The 20547-nt window shown below is 37.6% G+C and overlaps 1 protein-coding gene across 1 annotated transcript in view; it reads left to right on the forward strand.

Annotated features, from left to right (window-relative positions):
- RSPO1 (R-spondin 1) overlaps positions 1 to 20547 on the forward strand; it is a 280731-nt gene that overhangs the window by 175816 nt on the left and 84368 nt on the right. The window contains exon 2 of the mRNA XM_053707146.1: positions 12774 to 13146. Within this exon, the coding sequence (XP_053563121.1) occupies positions 13056 to 13146 (91 nt within the window). The 5' untranslated portion in view covers positions 12774 to 13055. The remainder of the gene's footprint in view (positions 1 to 12773; positions 13147 to 20547) is intronic.

The raw sequence follows: 20547 nt of genomic DNA on the forward strand, positions 1-20547 counted from the left end.
TGATTTTATAGAAATAAGCTTTTGTTCTCTAAATAGAAATGTAGCGTGAAGTTTTTATGCCAAATTCACACACTAAATTCATGTATCTATGCAATACCTTTAAAAGCATGTTAATGCCAGCCATTAAAATGACAGTAAATTGTAATATCAAAAATGTAATTATGAACTAAACAATGTTGCAATATCATTGTATTATTTATTTTGCCTCCTTTTCCTGTAATTTAAATATGAAAACTACTTTTTTCTTGATGAGAACTGGAACTGACCTAATTGGCTTCAGCAGAATTTATAAGACAAGAAACTATGGAGATATTGCTAACAAAATGACAGTGTCTAGCTGTGTCAGTAACAAATCCAGGTTTACTCCTCCCAATAAGACAAGTAATAGGTAGAGTTTTGCCATTTAAAAACAGTTACAGCAAACAAGCTCTTAATGTATTCAAAAATGTGCTAAGTCACCTAGCATGTTATTGTATTACAAAGCTGAAGACATTTTTTTTTTATTATAAGGTGTTCACTGTCCCTTTAAGATAGAACAATGTGCCTTGAAATGCAGAATTTCTCTACAGTAAATAAACCTTTGTTTTCACTTGTGGAAAAATATCTTACACATTTTTTTTTCTCAATAGAATAACTCTGGAATTAAGAGGCTGTGTATTTTTATTAATAATGAGAGGGGTCATTATCTAGCTTGCCTCTTTTATAGCAGATAGATTTAGTTAGAAAACACTAGTGCAAATATTGTTACATTTCACTTTAAATTAACATTTTAATACACAGATTACATGCCCATATTTCAGAACTCCCAACATTTGTGGCTGAGAATGAGGGACACAGGAGGTCGATAGAAGCCTGTAAACATCTTGTGGGTGGAGACGTGCTGGGACGAGGAGGGATCATGATTAATGGGTTGGATTTTGGGTGTTTCTGGGTGGTCTGTGGGTGTGTCAGGGAAGTTTGTGGTTGTTTCTGGGAATTTTACTGTGCATTCCCCATAGAAGTCTACTATGTGAGGGATTTTGCGCATCCATGCTATCCAACATCCAGATGGTGGACTTCAATCATCCCAATCCGATCGGGATGATTGACACCCCTGCTAGCGGCCTATTGGCCGTAAATGTGCAGGGGGTGGCATTGCACAAGCATTTCACCAGAAATGCTTGTGCAATGTTAAATGCTGACAGCGTATGCTGTAGGCATTTAGCGAGGTCTCGCTACAGCGAATCATGTCAGCTCTACCCATAATAAATCAACCCATAGTATGTCTTTGATCAGTAATGAAAAACTGTTGTGCTCTAATTGCAATGTTTCACAACTTCAATCCACAGGACCCTCAACAGGCCAGATTTTCATTATATCTTAACTAGAACACAAGTGCAATAGTCAGCTGATGGGTGGGCTGATTATTTCACCTTTGCTCTAGTTAAGATATAATGGTTTTGGGAAACACTGAGTTAGAGCATGTCATTTTTTAGTTAAAATGTCCCTTTAATGTTGTTTTATCTTCACTTATCAGGAGATATTATCAATAAATAAAACTTTATTGCAAGAAACATTTGATTGTTTGAGACAATGACAGACCAGTGGGCAGCAGGTTCATGCAGAGTAAAATATACAGCTGTGCAGAAGCGGTGGTGCAGTTGGAGATGCTTCATACAGCTCTTTTGTTTTTGTTCTACATGTGGTGGTTAGATGAAAACATATGTTGTGTTTTTTAAAGAAAAGGTTGGAAAATGTAAGTAATGTCAGACATGGTAAATTATTGTTTTAGATGGAGGAGGAAAAAAAAAAACAGTTGCCACGTGTGTAGAAAGCACACTTCATTTTTAACCCTCAATAACAAAAGTATTGGTGCAGAGGTTTTTACACTCACACAGAGATAAGCTGTGTTAATTGTCACCTCACTCCTCCAGGAGACATTTGACTATAAAGTGATATTAAAGATTTTATGACTGTAATATAATATGTTTAAAGCACTGGTTATTCAAACCAGTCCTCAGGCCTCACTAACAGGACACATTTTGAGGATATCTGAACTGGAGCACAGGTGAAATAATCAGCTGATTAGTAACCATGGTTATTTTACCTGCTCTCACCCAAGGTAATCCTGAAAACCTGGCCTGTTGGGGAGGCATGAGGACAGGGTTGAATCCAGTGGTTTAAAGGGACAGCATAATTTTATGACTCAGATAGCCTATGCAGTTTTCCAAAGTACATCTATTATCTATTTTGCTTCATTTTCTTGGTATCCTTTGTTGAAAAGCATATCAAGGTAGACGTGGGAGCCTAGTATGTTGTATTTGAATGTGGTCCAGTGTTTTTAAACCAAGCAAATTAGTTAATAGAAGTAAATTCAAAAGTCAGCTCTATCTGAATCGTGAAATACATTTTTTGGTTGTTCTATCCCTTTAATGAACTAACTAATAGGGGAGTCGATCACAATAAGGGATGTGCATTCGTTAGCTGCTGAATGCAGAAGAGGCAGATTTCTTCTTTTAAAAGTGCAACACACTAAGATCTGGATTTGCACAGATCTTAGTGTGTTGCACTTTCGCAAATTAGAAATCCGGCTCGGAAAAAAGTAGAATGCCGTGAGCGTTTGCCACCTTCCACATTCAGTAGCTAACAAAACTGCCAAATTCACATTCCTAATCACAATCATTTAGAAAAACATCAAATTATTTATCTACAAAACTCTTCATTTACTTTAATTGTGTTTTTCTGTTTAAAATCATTAGATACGTTTTTCTAAAGGAACGTGATTAACCCCATAATGTTCACCAAATAATCACCTAGATTACAAGTTTTGCGTTTGTGTTTTAACGCTGAACAAATGGTAATTTCAATGTTAAAACAGCACTGCAGCCATTACAAGTCTTGTTGGTATAGCTGTACCGCAAGCCTTTTAGCCTGTAACGCAACGTCAGTCCCGCACTCGTAAAATTTAAGTTTTTTCATGGGACTTCCATAGTGCTGCCATTACGAGTTTTGCAGTGAGGCTAAAAAGCTTGCATTGCAGCCTATACCGACAAGATCTGTTTCGCAATCTAAAAGCAGTAGTTATGAGTTTTACGCTACAAAACTGTAACATAAAACTCATAACTAAACTGTCACAAAGTGCACTAACACCCATACACTACCTATTAACCCCTAAACCAAGGCCCTCCCGCATCGCAAATACTATATTAAATGTATTAACCCCTAATCTGCTGCTCCCGACATCGCCACCACTAATACAATTTATTAACCCCTATTCCGCCGCTCCCCCTACATCGTCACCACTATAATAAAGTTATTAACCCCTAAACCGCTGCCCTCCCGCATCGCAAACACTATTTAAAAGCCAATAGAGTTTCAGAAGCTCTCATTTTATTGGCTGTTTTGAACAGCCAATTGGATTTCAGTAGCTCTCATCCTATTGGCTGATTTGAATTTCCAAAATCAAATCAGCCAATAGGAGTGCTAGGGATGCCATTTTGAATCGCGTACCTTGCATTGAAGATTCAGTATATGGTGGCGACCGTATGAAGAGGATGCTCCGCGCCGGATGTCTTCAGGATGGACACGCTCCACGTCGCCTGAATGAAGATAGAAGATGCCGCCTGGATGAAGATACAATAGGACTTTGTCGCCTGGATGAAGATCGTTCAAGCGGACTTCAAAAACTGTAAGTGGATCTTCGGGGGTTAGTAATAGGTTTTTTAAGGTTTTTTTGGGCGGTATTTTTTTTTTTAGTTTAGGGTTTGGGCTTTTTCTTAAAAGAGCAAAATGCCCTTTTCAGGGCAATGCAAAAGAGCTAAATGCCCATACAAATGCTCTTTTCAGGGCAATGGGTAGCTTAGTTTTTTTAGATAGTTTTTTTTTATTTTGTGGGTTAAGGGGGGGGGGGTTTGTAATGTTAGTGGGTCTTTGTATTTTTTTCAGGTAAAAGAGCTGTTTAATTTAGGGCAATGCCCTACAAAAGGCCCTTTTAAGGGCTATTGGTAGTTTATTATAGGTTTAGGTTTTTTATTTTGGGGTGTTTTAAAAAAAAAATGGGTATTAGAATAGGAATGATTTTTATTATTTTTGATAATTTGTTTGTTTGTTATTTTGTGTAATGTATTTTTTTCGTTTTGGGGTGGGTTTTTATTTTTAGATTAGGGCTTGGGAATTTCATAAAAGAGCTGAATGCCCTTTTAAGGGCAAGAAAAAGAGATAAATGCCCATACAAATGCCCTTTTCAGGGTCATGGGTAGATTAGGTTATACTTTTTTTTGTGTGGGTTTGGGGGGTGGGGGTTTGTATATTATTAGAGGGTGTTTGTTTTGTTTTGTAGCAAAAGAGCTGTTAACTTTAGAACAATGCCCTTTAATGGCCCTTGGTAGTTTATTCTAGATTATGCTTTTTTTATTTTGGGGTATGTTTTTTTTAAAGGGTATTAGAATAGGAATATTTTTTATTGTTTTAGATAATTTCATTTGCTATTTTTTGTAATGGTAGGTTTTATTTCACAGCTAAGTTTGTATTTATTTTAAAGTGAAGGTAAATTTTCAACAATGAGTGCCCGGTTTTTAAAAATACTTTTAAAAACAGGGGCACTTTCATTGATGAAAGTTTACATTGCACCAAATTTGTAGAAATACTTACCTTTTACTTCTCCAAAACCAGATCGCCGATCCCAGCCTCAGTTCCTCTGTACTGACGTCAGAAATGACAAAACCGGCTTTCTCCAATCATGGCTTTACTCCCAGAGCGTCCATCTCATGATGCCCGGCTGTGATTGGAGGAAGCCGGTTTCGTCATTGCTGTGTTTGTACTGCAGGAAGAAGAAGGTGAGGGATCGGCGATCTGGTTTTGGAGAAGTAAAAGGTAAGTATTTCTACAAATCCGGTGCAATGTAAACTTTCATTAATGAAAGTACCCCTGTTTTTAAAAGTATTTTTAAAGACCGGGCACTCATTGGTAAAAAATTGACATTCACTTTAACTAGGTAGTTAGTAAATAGTTAATAACTATTTACCAACTAGTCTACCTTTTTAAATAAATACAAACTGAACTGTGAAATAAAAATAAAACCTAAGCTAGCTACAATATAACTATTATTTATATTGTAGCTAGCTTGGGTTTTATTTCACAGGTATTTAGTTTTAATTAGGAATTATTTAGTTAATAATTGTAAGTTCAATTTAGCTCTATTTTAATTATGTTAAAGTTAGGGGGGTAGGTTTAGGGTTAGGGTTACGTTAGGATTAGGGTTAGGTTTAGGGGTTAGCATGGTTTAATTTAGGTTGTTGCGATGTGGGAGGCTGGCGGTTTAGGGGTTAATAGCTTTATTTAGTGGTAGTGATGTGGGAGGCCAGAGGTTTAGGGGTTAATAACTTTATTTAGTGCCGGCGATGTCGGGGAGCAGCGAAATAGGGGTTAATAGATTTATTATAGTGTGGGCAATGTTGGGGTGCAGGGGAATAGGGGTTAATAATTTAGTATAGTGGCAGCGATATTGGGAGCGGCAGATTAGGGGTAAATAGCTTTATTTAGGTGCTGGCGATATCAGGGACGGCAGATTAGGGGTTAATAACATTAAGTAGGTGCCTGCGATGTCAGTGGGGTCAGATTAGGGGTGTTAGACTCGGGTTTATGTTAGGGTGTTAGGTTTAAACGTTATTTTATTTTCCCATAGACATCAATGGGGCTGCGTTACGGAGCATTTTTTTCCACGATCGCAGATGTTAGGCTTTTTTCTGACCCGTTCTCCCCATTGATGTCTATGGGGAAAGCATGCATGCGCACCTCAAAACAGCGCTTGGATTGTGTGTGGTATAAAACTCAATGCAGTCATATCACATGCACAAGAAAGCTGTTTGAAAACTTGTAATGGCTGCGCTATAGAGGGTTAAATAATGCAACTTTTGTTGCATTCGTTAATTTCCCTATAGCGCGCATAACTCATAATCTAGGTGATAGTCAGTTCAACAAATGTGTTTCGGTTGATGTTTATGGTACTAATAGGAGTGAAGATTTAAATCCATCCATATCTATATAGGATTTTTATATGGCACATTAAAGGAACATCAGCTAGATTACGAGTTTTGAATTATGAGTGAAAAAGCAGCATTATGGCGCTGCTTTTTCACTACCGCTGGTATTACAATTCTTGCAGATTTAGGGGCACCGCACACTTTTTTGGCCGTATCGCAAATTAACTTACGCAATTTGCGTAAAGTCTTTTTTCAATGGGACCTTTATAGCGCTGGTATTACAAGCTTTTTCTGGGAGGCCAAAAAGTGAGCGGTACAGCCTATTCGTAACGCAATCTAAAGTCAGTAGTTATGAGTTTTACGCTACAAAGCTGTAGCATACAATTCATAACTAAAGTGTTAAAAAGTACACTAACACCCATAAACTACATATTAACCCCTAAACCGAGGCCCTCACGCATCGCAAACACTAAAATAAAATTATTAACCCCTAATCTGCCGCTCCAGACATCGCCGCCACTATAATAAAAATATTAACCCCTAAACCGTCACACTCCCGCATCGCCAACACTAGTTAAATATTATTAACCCCTAATCTGCTGTCTCTAACATCCCAGCAACCTACATTACAGTTATTAACCCCTAATCTGCCACCCCCAACGTCGCCGCCAATATACTAAAGTTATTAACCCCTAAACCTAAGTCTAACCCTAACACCCCCTAACTTTAATATAATTAAAATAAATCTAAATAAAACCTACTATCATTAGCTAAATAATTCCTATTTAAAACTAAATACTTACCTATAAAATAAACCCTAAGCTAGCTACAATATAATTAATATTTACATTGTATCTAGCTTAGGGTTTATTTTTATTTTACAGGCAAGTTTGTATCTATTTTAACTAGGTAGAATAGTTACTAAATAGTTATTAACTATTTACTAACTACCTAGCTAAAATAAATACAAATGTACCTGTAAAATAAAACCTAACCTGAGTTACACTAACATCTAACCTTACACTACAATTAAATAAATTACCTAAATTACAAAAAAAACCCCACTAAATTACACAAAATAAAAAAGAAATTATCAGATATTTAAACTAATTATACCTAATCTAATAGCCCTATCAAAATAAAAAGCCCCCCAAAATAAAAAAAAAACCCTAGCCTAAACTAAACTACCAATAGCCCTTAAAAGGGCCTTTTGCGGGGCATTGCCCCAAAGAAATCAGCTCTTTTACCTGTAAAAAAAAAAATACAAACAACCCCCCAACAGTACAACCCACCACCCACACAACCAACCGCCCCAAATAAAATCCTAACTAAAAAAACCTAAGCTCCCCATTGCCCTGAAAAGGGCATTTGGATGGGCATTGCCCTTAAAAGGGCATTTAGCTCTTTTTCAGCCCAAAAGCCCTAATCTAAAAATAAAACCCAAAAAAACCTTAAAAAAACCTAACACTAACCCCCGAAGATCCACTTACAGTTTTGAAGACCGGACATCCATCCTCAATGAAATCGGGAGAAGTCTTTATCCAAGCAGCAAGAAGTTCTCAATGAAGCCGGGAGAAGTCTTCATCCAAGAAGTCTTCATCCAGACGGCATTTTCTATCTTCATCCTTCCGACGCGGAGCGGCTCCATCTTCAAGACATCCAGCGCGGAGCATCCTCTTCTTCCGACGACTAACGACGAATGAAGGTTCCTTTAAATGACTTCATCCAATCGGAATTAAAGGTGAAAAAATCCTATTAGCTGATGCAATCAGCCAATAGGATTGAGCTTGAATCCTTTTGGCTGATCCGATCAGCCAATAGGATTGAGCTTGCATTCTGTTGGCTGATTGGAACAGCCAATCCAAAAACCAGCTCACCACAGCTTTTAGCAGCGCTGGTATTGGAGTGCGGTATGGAGTACAATTTTGCTCTACGCTCACTTCTTGCCTGATAACGCCGGGTTTTTGTAAACCTGTAATACCAGCGCTGTAGGAAAGTGAGCGGTGACAATAACGTGTAAGTTAGCACTGCACCCCTCTTACCGCAAAACTTGTATTCTAGCCACATGAAAGTTAAAAGTAAACTATTGTGGTTCAGAGAGAGAATTTTAAGAGACTTTCCAATTTACTTTTATTACTAAATGTATTTTATTCTATTGGTATTTGAGGCAAAGCATATTTAGGGGCTGATTTATTAAGGCCCGAATGCTGCTATATGCAGCTGTATCGCGAGAGCCTTCAGGCTCGCCGGAAACAGGAGTTAAGAAGCAGCAGTCTTAAGACCGCTGCTCCTTAACTCCTCCGCTACCTCATACGATCGGGTTGATTGACACCCCCTGCTAGTGGCCGATTGGCCGCGAATCTGCGAGGGGCGGCATTGCACAAGCATTTCAAAAGGAATGCTTGTGCAATGATAAATGCCGACAGCGTATGATGTCTGCATTTATCGATGTCTGGCGGACACATGATAAATTGGCCCCATAGGCTCAGAAGCAGCAATGCGACTGGAAGCAAAGACATTAAGGGCTTGATTTGTTAAGGCTTTTTTGGCTATGTAGAGCTGGTTCAGATAAGCAAGCCTGCTTTTACATATTTTAAGGGGCAGTCTAGTCAAAATTAAACTTTCATGGGGGGCGGAGCCAACTATTCAAACAGCTAGACGTGTCTCTATGAAGCTCTGGACCGTCAGATACAAATAACTGGATTATTTTATATATACAGAGCTCAAAATTCAGCTATGATAAATAAGAATGTAAGAGACTTCTATCCTCCTCTAAAGTAATATACAGGTACATTATTTTGGGACGCATTTTGGATATAACTGTGCCACATGGAAATTCTGGAGCGTATTTACTCTTACAACGGCATTGCCAATATGGAGGCCCTAACAGCTTGGGAACAGCGCACCCAATATCTGCTGAAGCGACACTTTCAGAGCCTGAAAGATGACTTAAACCTACTGTTATTTTCCCTAACCCTGCTGCCAGCGCATAATCCTTGGTGCATAGAGCCGACAGAAGATAACGACAACTGCGCTGTATCAGCACTCAAGACCTGGGAAACTTCAGAACTCCCACCTAACGGATCCCCACCTAACCTTTGGTATTGTGGGTCAGAACGACCGCTAGATCTTTGCTGGGAGCAGATTGTGACAGCAGAGCCGGAGATTGAGGAGGTGTCGTATTCTAACATCTCCCGCGCACAAGGTGACACAGTGTCTACAGTCATGGCTGCATGCCATGATCACTTAGCCACGCTCCAAGAGATCACTCCTGAATCTAAGAACGGCATAAAGGGGTATATACAATCTTGCCTCGCAACTGGGGAAGTGCTCAGCTTAAAAGAAGAAGCCAGTTCAGAGGGCGGAATACTTCTACATGTCCTTTATGTCGGATCTATTGATTTCCCACCCCCGGTACTGATATTGGAGGCATGTCTTCTCCACAAATCTGGCATCAGTTAGACTATACTTACCTGACTTGACTCATGCCGAGGACACTTGCTCTGGGACAGTTCCGCTCATTTTCCGCCCAGAGGAGCATGTAGTTAAATGAAGCTTAGACCTAAAGTTGGCTACAGCTTTTCCTCACATCTCTATACAAGCTATTTCTGACACCCCCTTGATATCATTAAATACTGAACTCCTACAGCCTCACACACGTATATGCTACGAGTCTCCTAGCATGACAGCACAGACCCATAAAAATAGTCTCTGGTGCCTTTAGTGATCATTATTGTTCACTGGTCATAAAGACTTACTGGTGCTTGGACATTTATGCTGTAATATTATCGTCAAGATTACCCTAATGTGTATTCATATATGCTAACACAATCTTATACATGTTTCAAAAGGTTTATTATTACTTTAGCAGTTTATTATCTGTAGAACGTTTGCCCTAGGGTATTTGCTATACCTCTCAATATGATTAAGTTATTGACAGTTGGTATGGTTTAAACCTTAGTTATTCATAAGTACTTGGTCTTAGTGAAATATTTATATTGCATTATCTCAATCTTCTTTGATTTGAAGCTCTCTCTATATAAGTACAAATGATTAGTTAACTGTGTCTATACCCATTTATAGGCATGGCTACTCTGTCCTAGATAAACTAATCCCCTAGTGACACACTGCTATTACTTGAAGACATTGTTTAGTAGTTAGTAGTCAGACAGCAGGCTTATACTTACTTCTTCTACATATAGCTCCGCAAATTATCAAGCATTCCAATATACAGCTGACTGCCTTGCTAGTTATCAAGGGGACCCTAGAATTATTATCTGTACTGTTAGTATGTAATATGCGTATAGATGTTTCATATGTTTTGCTTTTGATGGTGAAAACCACCTCCCTACTTCTCAATTGTCATGTTATTTCCATCCATTACCTCTATTTGACCCCTCTCCTCCCTTTCCCGCCGACATTTATTACCTGCGGGTCATACCCCTTCTCCTTTTTCCCACATCGCCTATAGCTGGCATCTCCCCAGGAGAGGGGTTCATATAGCAGTCATCTGCTTTCCATATATATTTAAATATCCTCCCCTGTTCCCTTTCTTTTTGGGAAACTACCCTTACTTTTACATCACCTAGCTTGAATTTACTCATGGCATAAGTAGAGGATTAGAGTGACTCAAATCAGCTTAAGAGGTGTTGCATTCATATGAACCCTAGCATAATATTTATCTAAGATGTATTGTATTGTATGTTGGTCAATATATATGTATGACTATTTTTTTTATATTAAATTAGAGCCCCTTCAACTATTAAGGTTAATGACCCTGTAGTCTTTATCTTTCCAGCATCCTAACTGGCTCCGCCCTCCATTTCCCCCATTTCGAGCGGCTTTTGCCCGCTGCCTCCCCCCCCCCCTACACTCAGGCCTCTGAGAGGTTGGACAAAAGCCAATTCTCTACCTCCTATCATTTATAGTTTATAAAGTACCTCTTATCTCGAGGTAGGGATCATTAGCTATATAATATAAAAATCGAGGTTTCATTGATATATGTTCCAGTCACCTGTGTTTCTCATATATTGTTTTACATTTTCTCTTCATGGTGGCAGAAGTGGTGCTATAACGTATGTCAACTGTTATTCTACCATTGATATCTATATATGGCACCACTACGGGTTGGATATCGTGAGAACAACTGTTTCATTAGTACACCAATGTTTTAGCCCACATTTATTTCTTGTACGAGAAATGTATAAGTGTTATTATTATTTCTGATCCGTGCCTGGACATATTGTTTGTTCTATTGTTATTACTTATTACCTCAATAAAAAATTATTTAAAAAAAAAATAAAAAAAACTTAAACTTTCATGATTTAGATAGGGCACATCATTTTAAACAATTTTTCAATTTACTTTTAAATATGCTTCGTTCTCTTGGTATTCTTAGTTGAAAGCTAAACCCAGGTAGGCTCATATGCTAATTTCGAAGCCCTTGAAGGCCGCTTCTTATCTAAATGCATTTGACAGTTTTTCATAGCTAGAGAGCGTTAGTTCATGTGTTTTATATAGATAACATTGTGCTCACCACTGTGGAATTACCTAGGAGTAAGCACTGATTGGCTAAAATGCAAGTCTGTCAAAATAACTGAAATAAGGGGGCAGTCTGCAGAGGCTTAGATACAAGGTAATCACAGAGGTAAGAAGTGTATTTATATAACTGTGTTGATTATGCAAAACCGGAGAATGGGTAATAAAGGCATTATCTATCTTTTTAAACAAAAAAAATTCTAAAGTAGACTGTCCCTTTAAGAAGTAGAAAATGCTTCTTTTTTCCTCTCCGCCACCTCAGAAGTGGCGAGATCAATCACCCAATACTCATTGGTTCGGGGTGATTGACATGCCCTGCTCTTGCACTATCCTCTTGTGCAACGTTAAATTTCACCCTGCAATAAAAAATTGCAAGTGGCAATTGCTGGCAGAGACAGGTTCAGTACTTGTGAACCTGTTCATCTGCAGGGATGGTAAATTTACCTTTAAAGCATGTTTGTTTTGCAATTTTATGTCCCTTTAAATGTTATTTATATGCAGTACCAAATATTTTCACTAAAGCCAAAGTTTCATTTTCATTTCCTTGCTCATAGCCTCATGATCTGGGAAGCACCTGAGTTTATGATCTGGCTCAAAGGAATATTAATATTTACTTTACAGTAATTTTGTACAGAATTAGAAGTTTATGCTAAAATAACATTTTGAGATATTTGTTTCGGGTTTCAGTGTAGTTAATTTGTGTACAAATTGTCACAGGTTAACTTGGATTCTTTTTGTATTAAATATTACTGGGAAATAACATTTAACATTTTTAGAATTGTAACTGTAGTTTATAACTTTTGTGGAACAAGTCTTTTCAGCAAGTATAGTAATAATAATCCTTTCTCATCTATTGAACTTTCTGTTTTTCATAAAACTTTGTTGGCCTAAAGTGACATCTACTGGTCTAACTAAGGAAAATGACAGAAATCAGTAATGTTTGTAAGAATGCATAGATATGTAGTATAAATAGTACAATTGTTCTACAGCAGATAACCAAGGTTCAAGTACAATCATATGTTGTTAGTGCAATATATACTGTAAATGGCAGCATATACAATTAATGAACATACATGAAATAATATTTGTTAAATTACAATTGGTTATAGCATGGCTCCTTTATTAATTAGCAATGTTTTTAAATTTTGCTTAAAAAATATTAGGTATTATATTTATTATTGCATACTAGTTAAAAAAATTATTGTGTGTGCTACTTCAAAAGTATAATATAACCTTCTCTTTAGTAACAATATACCTGTTCTCTACTCTACACAGGTGCCATTGGAAGATTCAGTAGGCTTCATGTCATGTAACACTTTTTGTGTCAAACCCAATGGGACTCAATCCAAGCTCCTTTGGTCCTTACGAAGATGAAAGCAGAATCATGTTACCCATCACCTAATTTTCATGTAGCTGATATGGTTTTCAGAGATGGTGCTGTACCAGGCATGTACAGACTTGCATTCATAATCACATCCAATAGATACTAGGACAAGAACAAGAGGCAGCTCCCTCCAATCAACCAGCTTTGCAGGGATTAAGTGCTGGACAGTTACTATGCAGTTTGGACTGTTTGCGGTTCTTTTCTTGATCTTGATGGATATTGCAGACAGCAGCAAGATTGTAAAGGGGAGGAGACATAGGAGAAGTAAGTGTCACATTGTTCTTGGGCCAATCCTAGTTCATTTGTAATTGCTAAACAAGGTGGTAACCTTTGTATTTATGGAATGATTGTATATCAATATATTGTGTTTATAAATATAATATTTGTGTTTTTTTTCATCCATTTATGTAGACATACACAGTGGTAATTAAAACAATAGTAAAATAAATATATGATAAATACAATTTAAATGGATATAAAAAAAAATGTAGAATGTATTTGCAAGAGCAGCAGTTAAACATGTTAAATATTTTGCATGAAAAATATCAAGTAAGTGCTGTTTAAATTTAAAGTGAAACTAACTGGAAGTTCCAAAACTCTACTGTTAACTGGCTGATATAGGAACAACTCCCACAGGGGGAAAAATGCTTTATTCACCACAGGAATATATATTAAAAGAAAAAAGAAATGCACTGTAATAAATTTCAAAACATTCATTTTTAAAGAGAGCAGAGTAACTTATTGAGTATTGTGTCCCTTTAAGCTTTTTATGCAAACTATAATGTATGACATTATAAAGCAACATTGCCAAACATATAATAAAGCTACCTGGCCAATCATTTAAAGTTTAAAAAGTAATATTTATAAGTTAGCCAAATTGATAACCTAACAGACACACATGCCCACTATCTATCTATCTATCTATCTATCTATCTATCTATCTATCTATCTATCTATCTATCTATCTATCTATCGGGTACTTATAGAGCGCAAACTAATCACCCATTCAAATCCATTAAAGTGAGATATACACATTGCTATGGTTTTCAAGTTCATTATTCAATTGTGCACAGTCTTTTTATATGCACACTTTCTGAGGAACCAGCTACTAATGAACATGTGTAAGAGTTTCCAGAGTACACGTATATGAGTGTGTGATTAGCTGATAGCTGTCACATGATATAGGGGGCAAAAATTTGAAGTAAATTTTGAAATGTATGAGAAAAAAATATACTGTCCATTTAAAATTCAGAGTAACTGCTATAGCATTGTCTTTTTATTATGCATTTGCTGTTTATGCAATTTTACTTGCCTTTTAAAGAATTCTCTGTTGGGAGTGTGGTGTGGTTAATTTACAGGCCAAGTTAGTTTATTTATCCCAGCAAGTGCTTCATAAATTCAGTCAAACATCTCAGTAGAAACTGACTGCTAATACACATGACACTTAGTTTACTCCCTTGCAGTGGCGTTACTAGGGGGTGCGGGGGGTGCAGGTCGCACCCGGGTGACACCCTCCAGGGGGTGACACCACCAAAAAATTTTTTTTTTAACATTTTATTAAAATTCAAAGAAATACAATGTAGAAATGCATAGATTTTTTTTATTAGAGGGGCCAACATTTGTGAACATTAGTGGGACTGAGGAAAATGTAGACACACTTAATTTTTTTGCCTCTTGAGCCAGCGCTGCAATTTCCACAAATAGTTTTCCCGGCTGCTTTTGCTTGTTTGTACTTTGCTCCTCCCCTGCCCAATTTCACTATGAATGTTGTGGGCGTGCCGTGGTGCTTGCGAAGTTGCGCTGCTAGCCTAAACCTGCCTGCCTATCTGTGCTCAGTGATGTGTGGAGCAGTGGAGTCACTCACTGCTGTGCTGTCTCTCTAAACGGGAACCGTGAAATCGTGAGGGGGATCCCAGGCACCTGACCACATAACTGTCTGACACTGTCTCTAAAGTGAAGGAGTCACGTATGATGCCCACCAGACCGGTACGGTTACAGTACACTAAGTGCACACTGAAGAGGTAGGAGTGCAGGGCGGGCGGGGGTCTGGGGGTGGGCAGAGTGCAGAGGTGATTGGCCATAAGAAGCAGTAGGCATGCGGCCTGGGGCTGTGCACTGACAGACATGGAACAGAGTCAGAGAGCAGACTTTTCATAGTTTGCGCACCTAAACCTTTTCTTTAGTGAACTGTTTATCTTTCATTTGATGCTCTGCTGAGCCAGGGAGCAGCTCTAGGCATGAGCTTTATAATTAATGCCATGCAGTTTACATATTTTGTATGTGTGTGTGTGTCTGAGTTTTTGTGTGTGTGTCTGAGTGTTTTTGTGTGTGCACCTGAGTGTTTCTGTGTGTGTGCCTGAGTGTTTTTGTGTGTCTGAGTGTTTTTTTGTGTATGTCTAAGTGTTTGTGTGTTTGCCTGAGTGTTTTTGTGTGTGTGTAAGTGTTTTTGTGTGTGTGTCTGAGTGTTTTTGTGTGTGTGAGTGTTTTTGTGTGTGTGTTTTTGTGTGTGTCTAAGTGTGTTTCCGAGTGTTTGTATGTGCATCTGAGTGTGTTTTTAAGTGTATGTCTGAGTGTTTGTATGTGTGTGTGCCTGTGTTTTTGTGTTTGTGTGTGTCTGCTTTCTGGGGGGTGGGGGGGTGACACCATAACTTACTGCACCGGGTGACACCAACCCTAGTGACACCACTGCTCCCTGGGACATTGTACTCATTCATGTGAAAGAGTAGTATTCCTACACGTTAACAACATTTTGCATGAATAAATAGAAGAGAAGCTTGTTTGAATTGAAACTACAGCAGCAATATAAGTGTATAGCCCACCAGCGTTTTAAGGGCAGGAGGTGCGGTGGCTGTGGGTGTGACTGGGTGGTGCTGTGGGCTGTGCAAAGTGGTGGTCGGAAAACAGTTTATGATCACAGTTGGAGGAGCCTATGCTAGTGCCCCCCATAATGCCATTGAACTGAAGTGCAACTCAAAATAAATGGGAAAATGTATATATTCTGAGTTTTTCTTCTGTTCTAATAAATCTGATCTGCTTCCTACTATTTCTAATTGTTTGATCGGTAAAACTCCACAGCTCTTTTGGTAGAGAAGGACATTCCACTGCTATCCTGACAAGAAAAAGTTGATTTATTCAGGCCCGATTATATGAAGAAGAAGAAAAAAACTGTATTACATTTTTAAATGCCCTTTTTATATAAAACCAATAAATATAACTGACTAGAGTATCTCTTTAAGAGCCTATAACATGCACTATACACTCCCTCATCAAGTCAGTGGTAGTCTCACAAGCTTATTTCACACTCTCGCATATGTCATTTGCAAATCATACATAGAAACAACATTGAATCACAGCCCTGCTTGATGCCCCATTATGATATTGTTGTGATGGGAAAGATTCCAGATTGGCATATTGTGTGCGTGTGTGTTTATTAAGCTTCTGGATGCCAGGATGTGCCTGATGCTGTATAATCTGCAGGAAGTGTTTGTCTATGGGATGCATTACCCAGGAATTATCCAGCTATTTAGTTTGCTAATCAACAGATCAGAAAGGAAACGCAAACAGACTGACTAAGCCTGCTCGTATTTTTTTTTTTTTTAAAGCAAGCTTCTTTTAATCATTTTCAGCAGCTGTGAAAATGTTTTGCTACATCTGTACACAAGGGCTGCATGTGCTAAAGTAGATAAATATTGGTGTTATATTAGACTCTTCCATGTTATAGTTTACATTTGCAACACTTTAACAAAAAAACATATTGTATATCTATTCTTTTTCTTTTTTAATTTCCCCATTTAGTTTTATCTTTTCAAGTAACTAATTTTGGCTTGACATGCCTATATATATATATATATATATATATATATATATATATATATATATATATATATACAGTATATACACACACTGGCCATTTTATTAGGTACACCTTGCTAATACTGAGTTGGACCCCCTTTTGCCTTCAGAACTGCCTTAATTCTTCATGGCAAAGATTGAACAAGGTGTTGGAAACATTCCTCAGAGATTTTGGTCCAATTGACATGATAGCATCACACAGTTGCTTCAGATTTGTCGACTGCACATGCATGATGCGAATCTCCCGTTTCACCATATCCCAAAGGTGCTCTATTGGATTGAGATTGAGATCTGGTGACTGTGGAGGCCATTGGAGTACAGTGAACTCATTGGGGCCGATTTATCAAAGCTTCAACTGATAATACAATGGAATCTGCTTGAATATCGCGTCATATTTGACGCAAATTGAACTCTGCTTGTCTGACCACTCTTCCTGTTTACCCCTAAACTGCTAGATTGATTTACTATTGCTGAACCCTGCCTGTCTGACTACTCTGCTTGATTAACCCCTATTGCTCTGTATTGCCTCTCTGTTGCCAAACCCTGCCTGACCATACTAGTGGTTTAACTCTGGACTGCTTTACCGTTGCCAAACCCTGCCTGCCTGACCATCCTAGTGGTTTACCTCTGGACTGCTTTACCATTGCCAAACCTGCCTGCCTGACCTTTCTAGTGGTTTACCCTGAACTGCCTTCCCTGCCTGTTGCCGCCAAAGACCATCCTGCCTGTGGTGAGTGCCGCTTACCTCATCTTGCAAACTTTCTCTGCTCTGGGATATTCCCTATCATTCCGGCTCAATGCCGGGATAAGAAGACTACTGGCCGAGTTCGGTCTGATAGTGGAATATCCCATGAGCATTACAGTCAAATGTTGAAATGTGTGACGTAATATATGCTTATGCAATCTAAATCCGACGCAGATTGATGCTTGCGTCATTCCAGATGTTTCAAATTCACATTCAACTCTATTTGACCCTCTTCCCAATTTATCAAACATTCAACAGGTACGCTCGCGTCTTTTCTGCCGCAGTGTACCTATCGTTCAAACCGCCACCCTTGAGGCCGCGAATGTCATAGAAATCAAGTCTGAAAACCCAGAAAGGTTATGTTAGATGCTGCAAGAGAATGATGATTATTACATATTTATTATTAGAATGTTTAAATTAGAATGATTACAATTGTATACTCTTTCTAAAACACACAGAAAACAAAGAGGCATGTTCAGTATCTAAATAATATGTTAAATATTAATATTATAATCACATGTCATTTCAAGGGACAGATTAATTTCAAAAGTAGTTTTAATGACAGGAAATGTCTGTCTGGCAGCAGGACTAGTAGATATAGGGATACAAATGAAATAAATACATTACATACTATAGCTAACTTCCTTTTTTTGATCAATATAATTTCACCATGTTTAATGCATGTAATACAAGTCCCACTGCATTTCGCACCAAATTTGACGCAATACTCAAACTCCTAAACAACCCACAAACTAGTGACATTTTCCACCACTTTTGATTGGGAAATGTATAATCACATGATTTATGACATCAGCCAATCTGATTTAAATATACATCTTATACTATCACTAACAAATCAAATTGCTTGATACTTGTGTCATTGATCACTCATCAGAACTTGCCATTTGTTGCATTGTGTATTATACTTTGAAAGTATATATATATTTGTGTGAAATTAGTATTAAAGTTAAACATTGATGATGACATTAGGACACACAGTGTAATATTTTTGACAATTATTTTAAAAATGTATTGATGTTTGATTCAATATAATCTTATAATGATAGCTCAAAGGGATAGTCCACCTAACATTAAACTGTCATGAATCAGATACAGCAGAAATTAAAATCACCTCTTTACTGTCATGATATTTTCAGTGTTTTTCTTCCTTCTCTTGAATTTAATTTTCATTAAGAAATATAATTTTATATGCCAGCAAATTTTATAACACCTGTGTAGGGGTGGTGTTTAAAACTAGACTGCAATCAGAAGGGGTTACACAGGTGCAGAGAGAAAACTGGCCCAGTTTTTAAAATATCCATTGTTTGCAAATAAATACCTATGATACCCATGTTACATGTTATATTCACAATTATTCTTCCACAGAATAATAATATATTTTCACTATATACATATACTGGTATAAATAAACACAGAGATATGAAAGACAACATTGTATAGAACAAAATAAAATTTAGGGACATGTAAATATGTTTGGAAAAAAATACTGACATAACACACATATATATATATATATATATATATATATATATATATATATATATATATATATATATATATATATATATATACACAAGTATGTGCAAAGATATATGTACAAATTCTAGCATTAGTAATCATTTAAAAAAAGAAAAAAACATGAGATAGTCATATCATGATTTCTAGAAAAACAAATACACATTAATTTATGTGAAAATATATATCAGATTTTTTTGTATAGCAAATAAATAAAACAAGGAAATATTATTGTTTGTTCAAGTATAAATCTAGCTATTTCTTGGACATTAACAGGTGAAAAATAAAAGATTAGCTTTAGAGAAATGTGCTTGTTCATGGACAGTAATGATATGGTATAAATAAAGTTGGAAAAAACAGAATATTCGTGACATCAATGACTCTTATTTATCAACAGTCTGATGCTCATCACTTCGTACTTGACGCATGTGTTTTTGACAGACTTTTTAATAAATAAGGGCGTCGTATGTGGACTTGCGGCAGCGATGTCTAGTGACCGTATTGACTCCAGCGAATGCACCGAGATTGATGCTTTGATAAATCGGCCCCATTGTCATGTTCAAGAAATCAGTTTGAGATGATATGAGCTTTGTGACATGGTGCATTATCCTGCTGGAAGTAGCCATCAGAAAATGGGTACACTGTAGTCATAAAGGGAGGGACATGGTCAGCAACAATACTCAGATAGGCTGTGGCATTTAAACAATGCTCAATTGGTACTAAGGGGCCCAAAGTGTGGCAAGAAAATATCCCCCACACCATTACATCGCCACCACCATCCTGAACCGTTGATACAAGGCAGGATGGATCCATACTTTCATGTTGTTTACGTCAAATTCTGACCCTACCATCTGAATGTTGCAGCTGAAATCGAGACTCATCAGACCAGGCAACGTTTTTCCAATCTTCAATTTTGGTGAGTCTGTGCGAATTGTAGCCTCAGTTTCCTGTTCTTAGCTGACAGGAGGGGCACCCGGTGTGGTCTGCTGCTGTAGCCCATCTGCTTCAAGGTTTGATGTGTTGTGCATTCAGAGATGGTATTCTGCATACCTTCGTTGTAATGAGTGTTTATTTGAGTTACTGTTTCCTTTCTATCATCTCTAACCAGTCTGCCCCTTCTCCTCTGACCTCTGACATGAACAAGGCATTGTCTTCCACACAACTGCCTCTCACTGGATATTTTCTCTTTTTCAGGCCATTCTCTGTAAACCCTAGAGATGGTTGTGCCTGAAAATCCCTGTAGATCAGCAGTTTTTTAAATACTCAGACCAGCTTGTCTGGCACCAACAACCATGCCACCTTCAAAGTCACTTAAATCCCCTCTTTTCCCCATTCTGATGCTCGGTTTGAACTTCAGCATGTCGTCTTCACCATGTCTAGATACCTAAATGCATTGAGTTGCTGCCATGTGATTGGCTGATAAAAATTTGTTTCATCTGACATTTGTTAAACAGGTTGTTCCTAATTTGTTGAAAAAAAAGGACAAAACATTAGTCCACTTTGGGAAATGTCCTCACAACAGAGAAGCAGCT

Source organism: Bombina bombina, chromosome 3 (genome assembly GCF_027579735.1).
Source record: "Bombina bombina isolate aBomBom1 chromosome 3, aBomBom1.pri, whole genome shotgun sequence".
Lineage (NCBI taxonomy): Eukaryota > Metazoa > Chordata > Amphibia > Anura > Bombinatoridae > Bombina > Bombina bombina.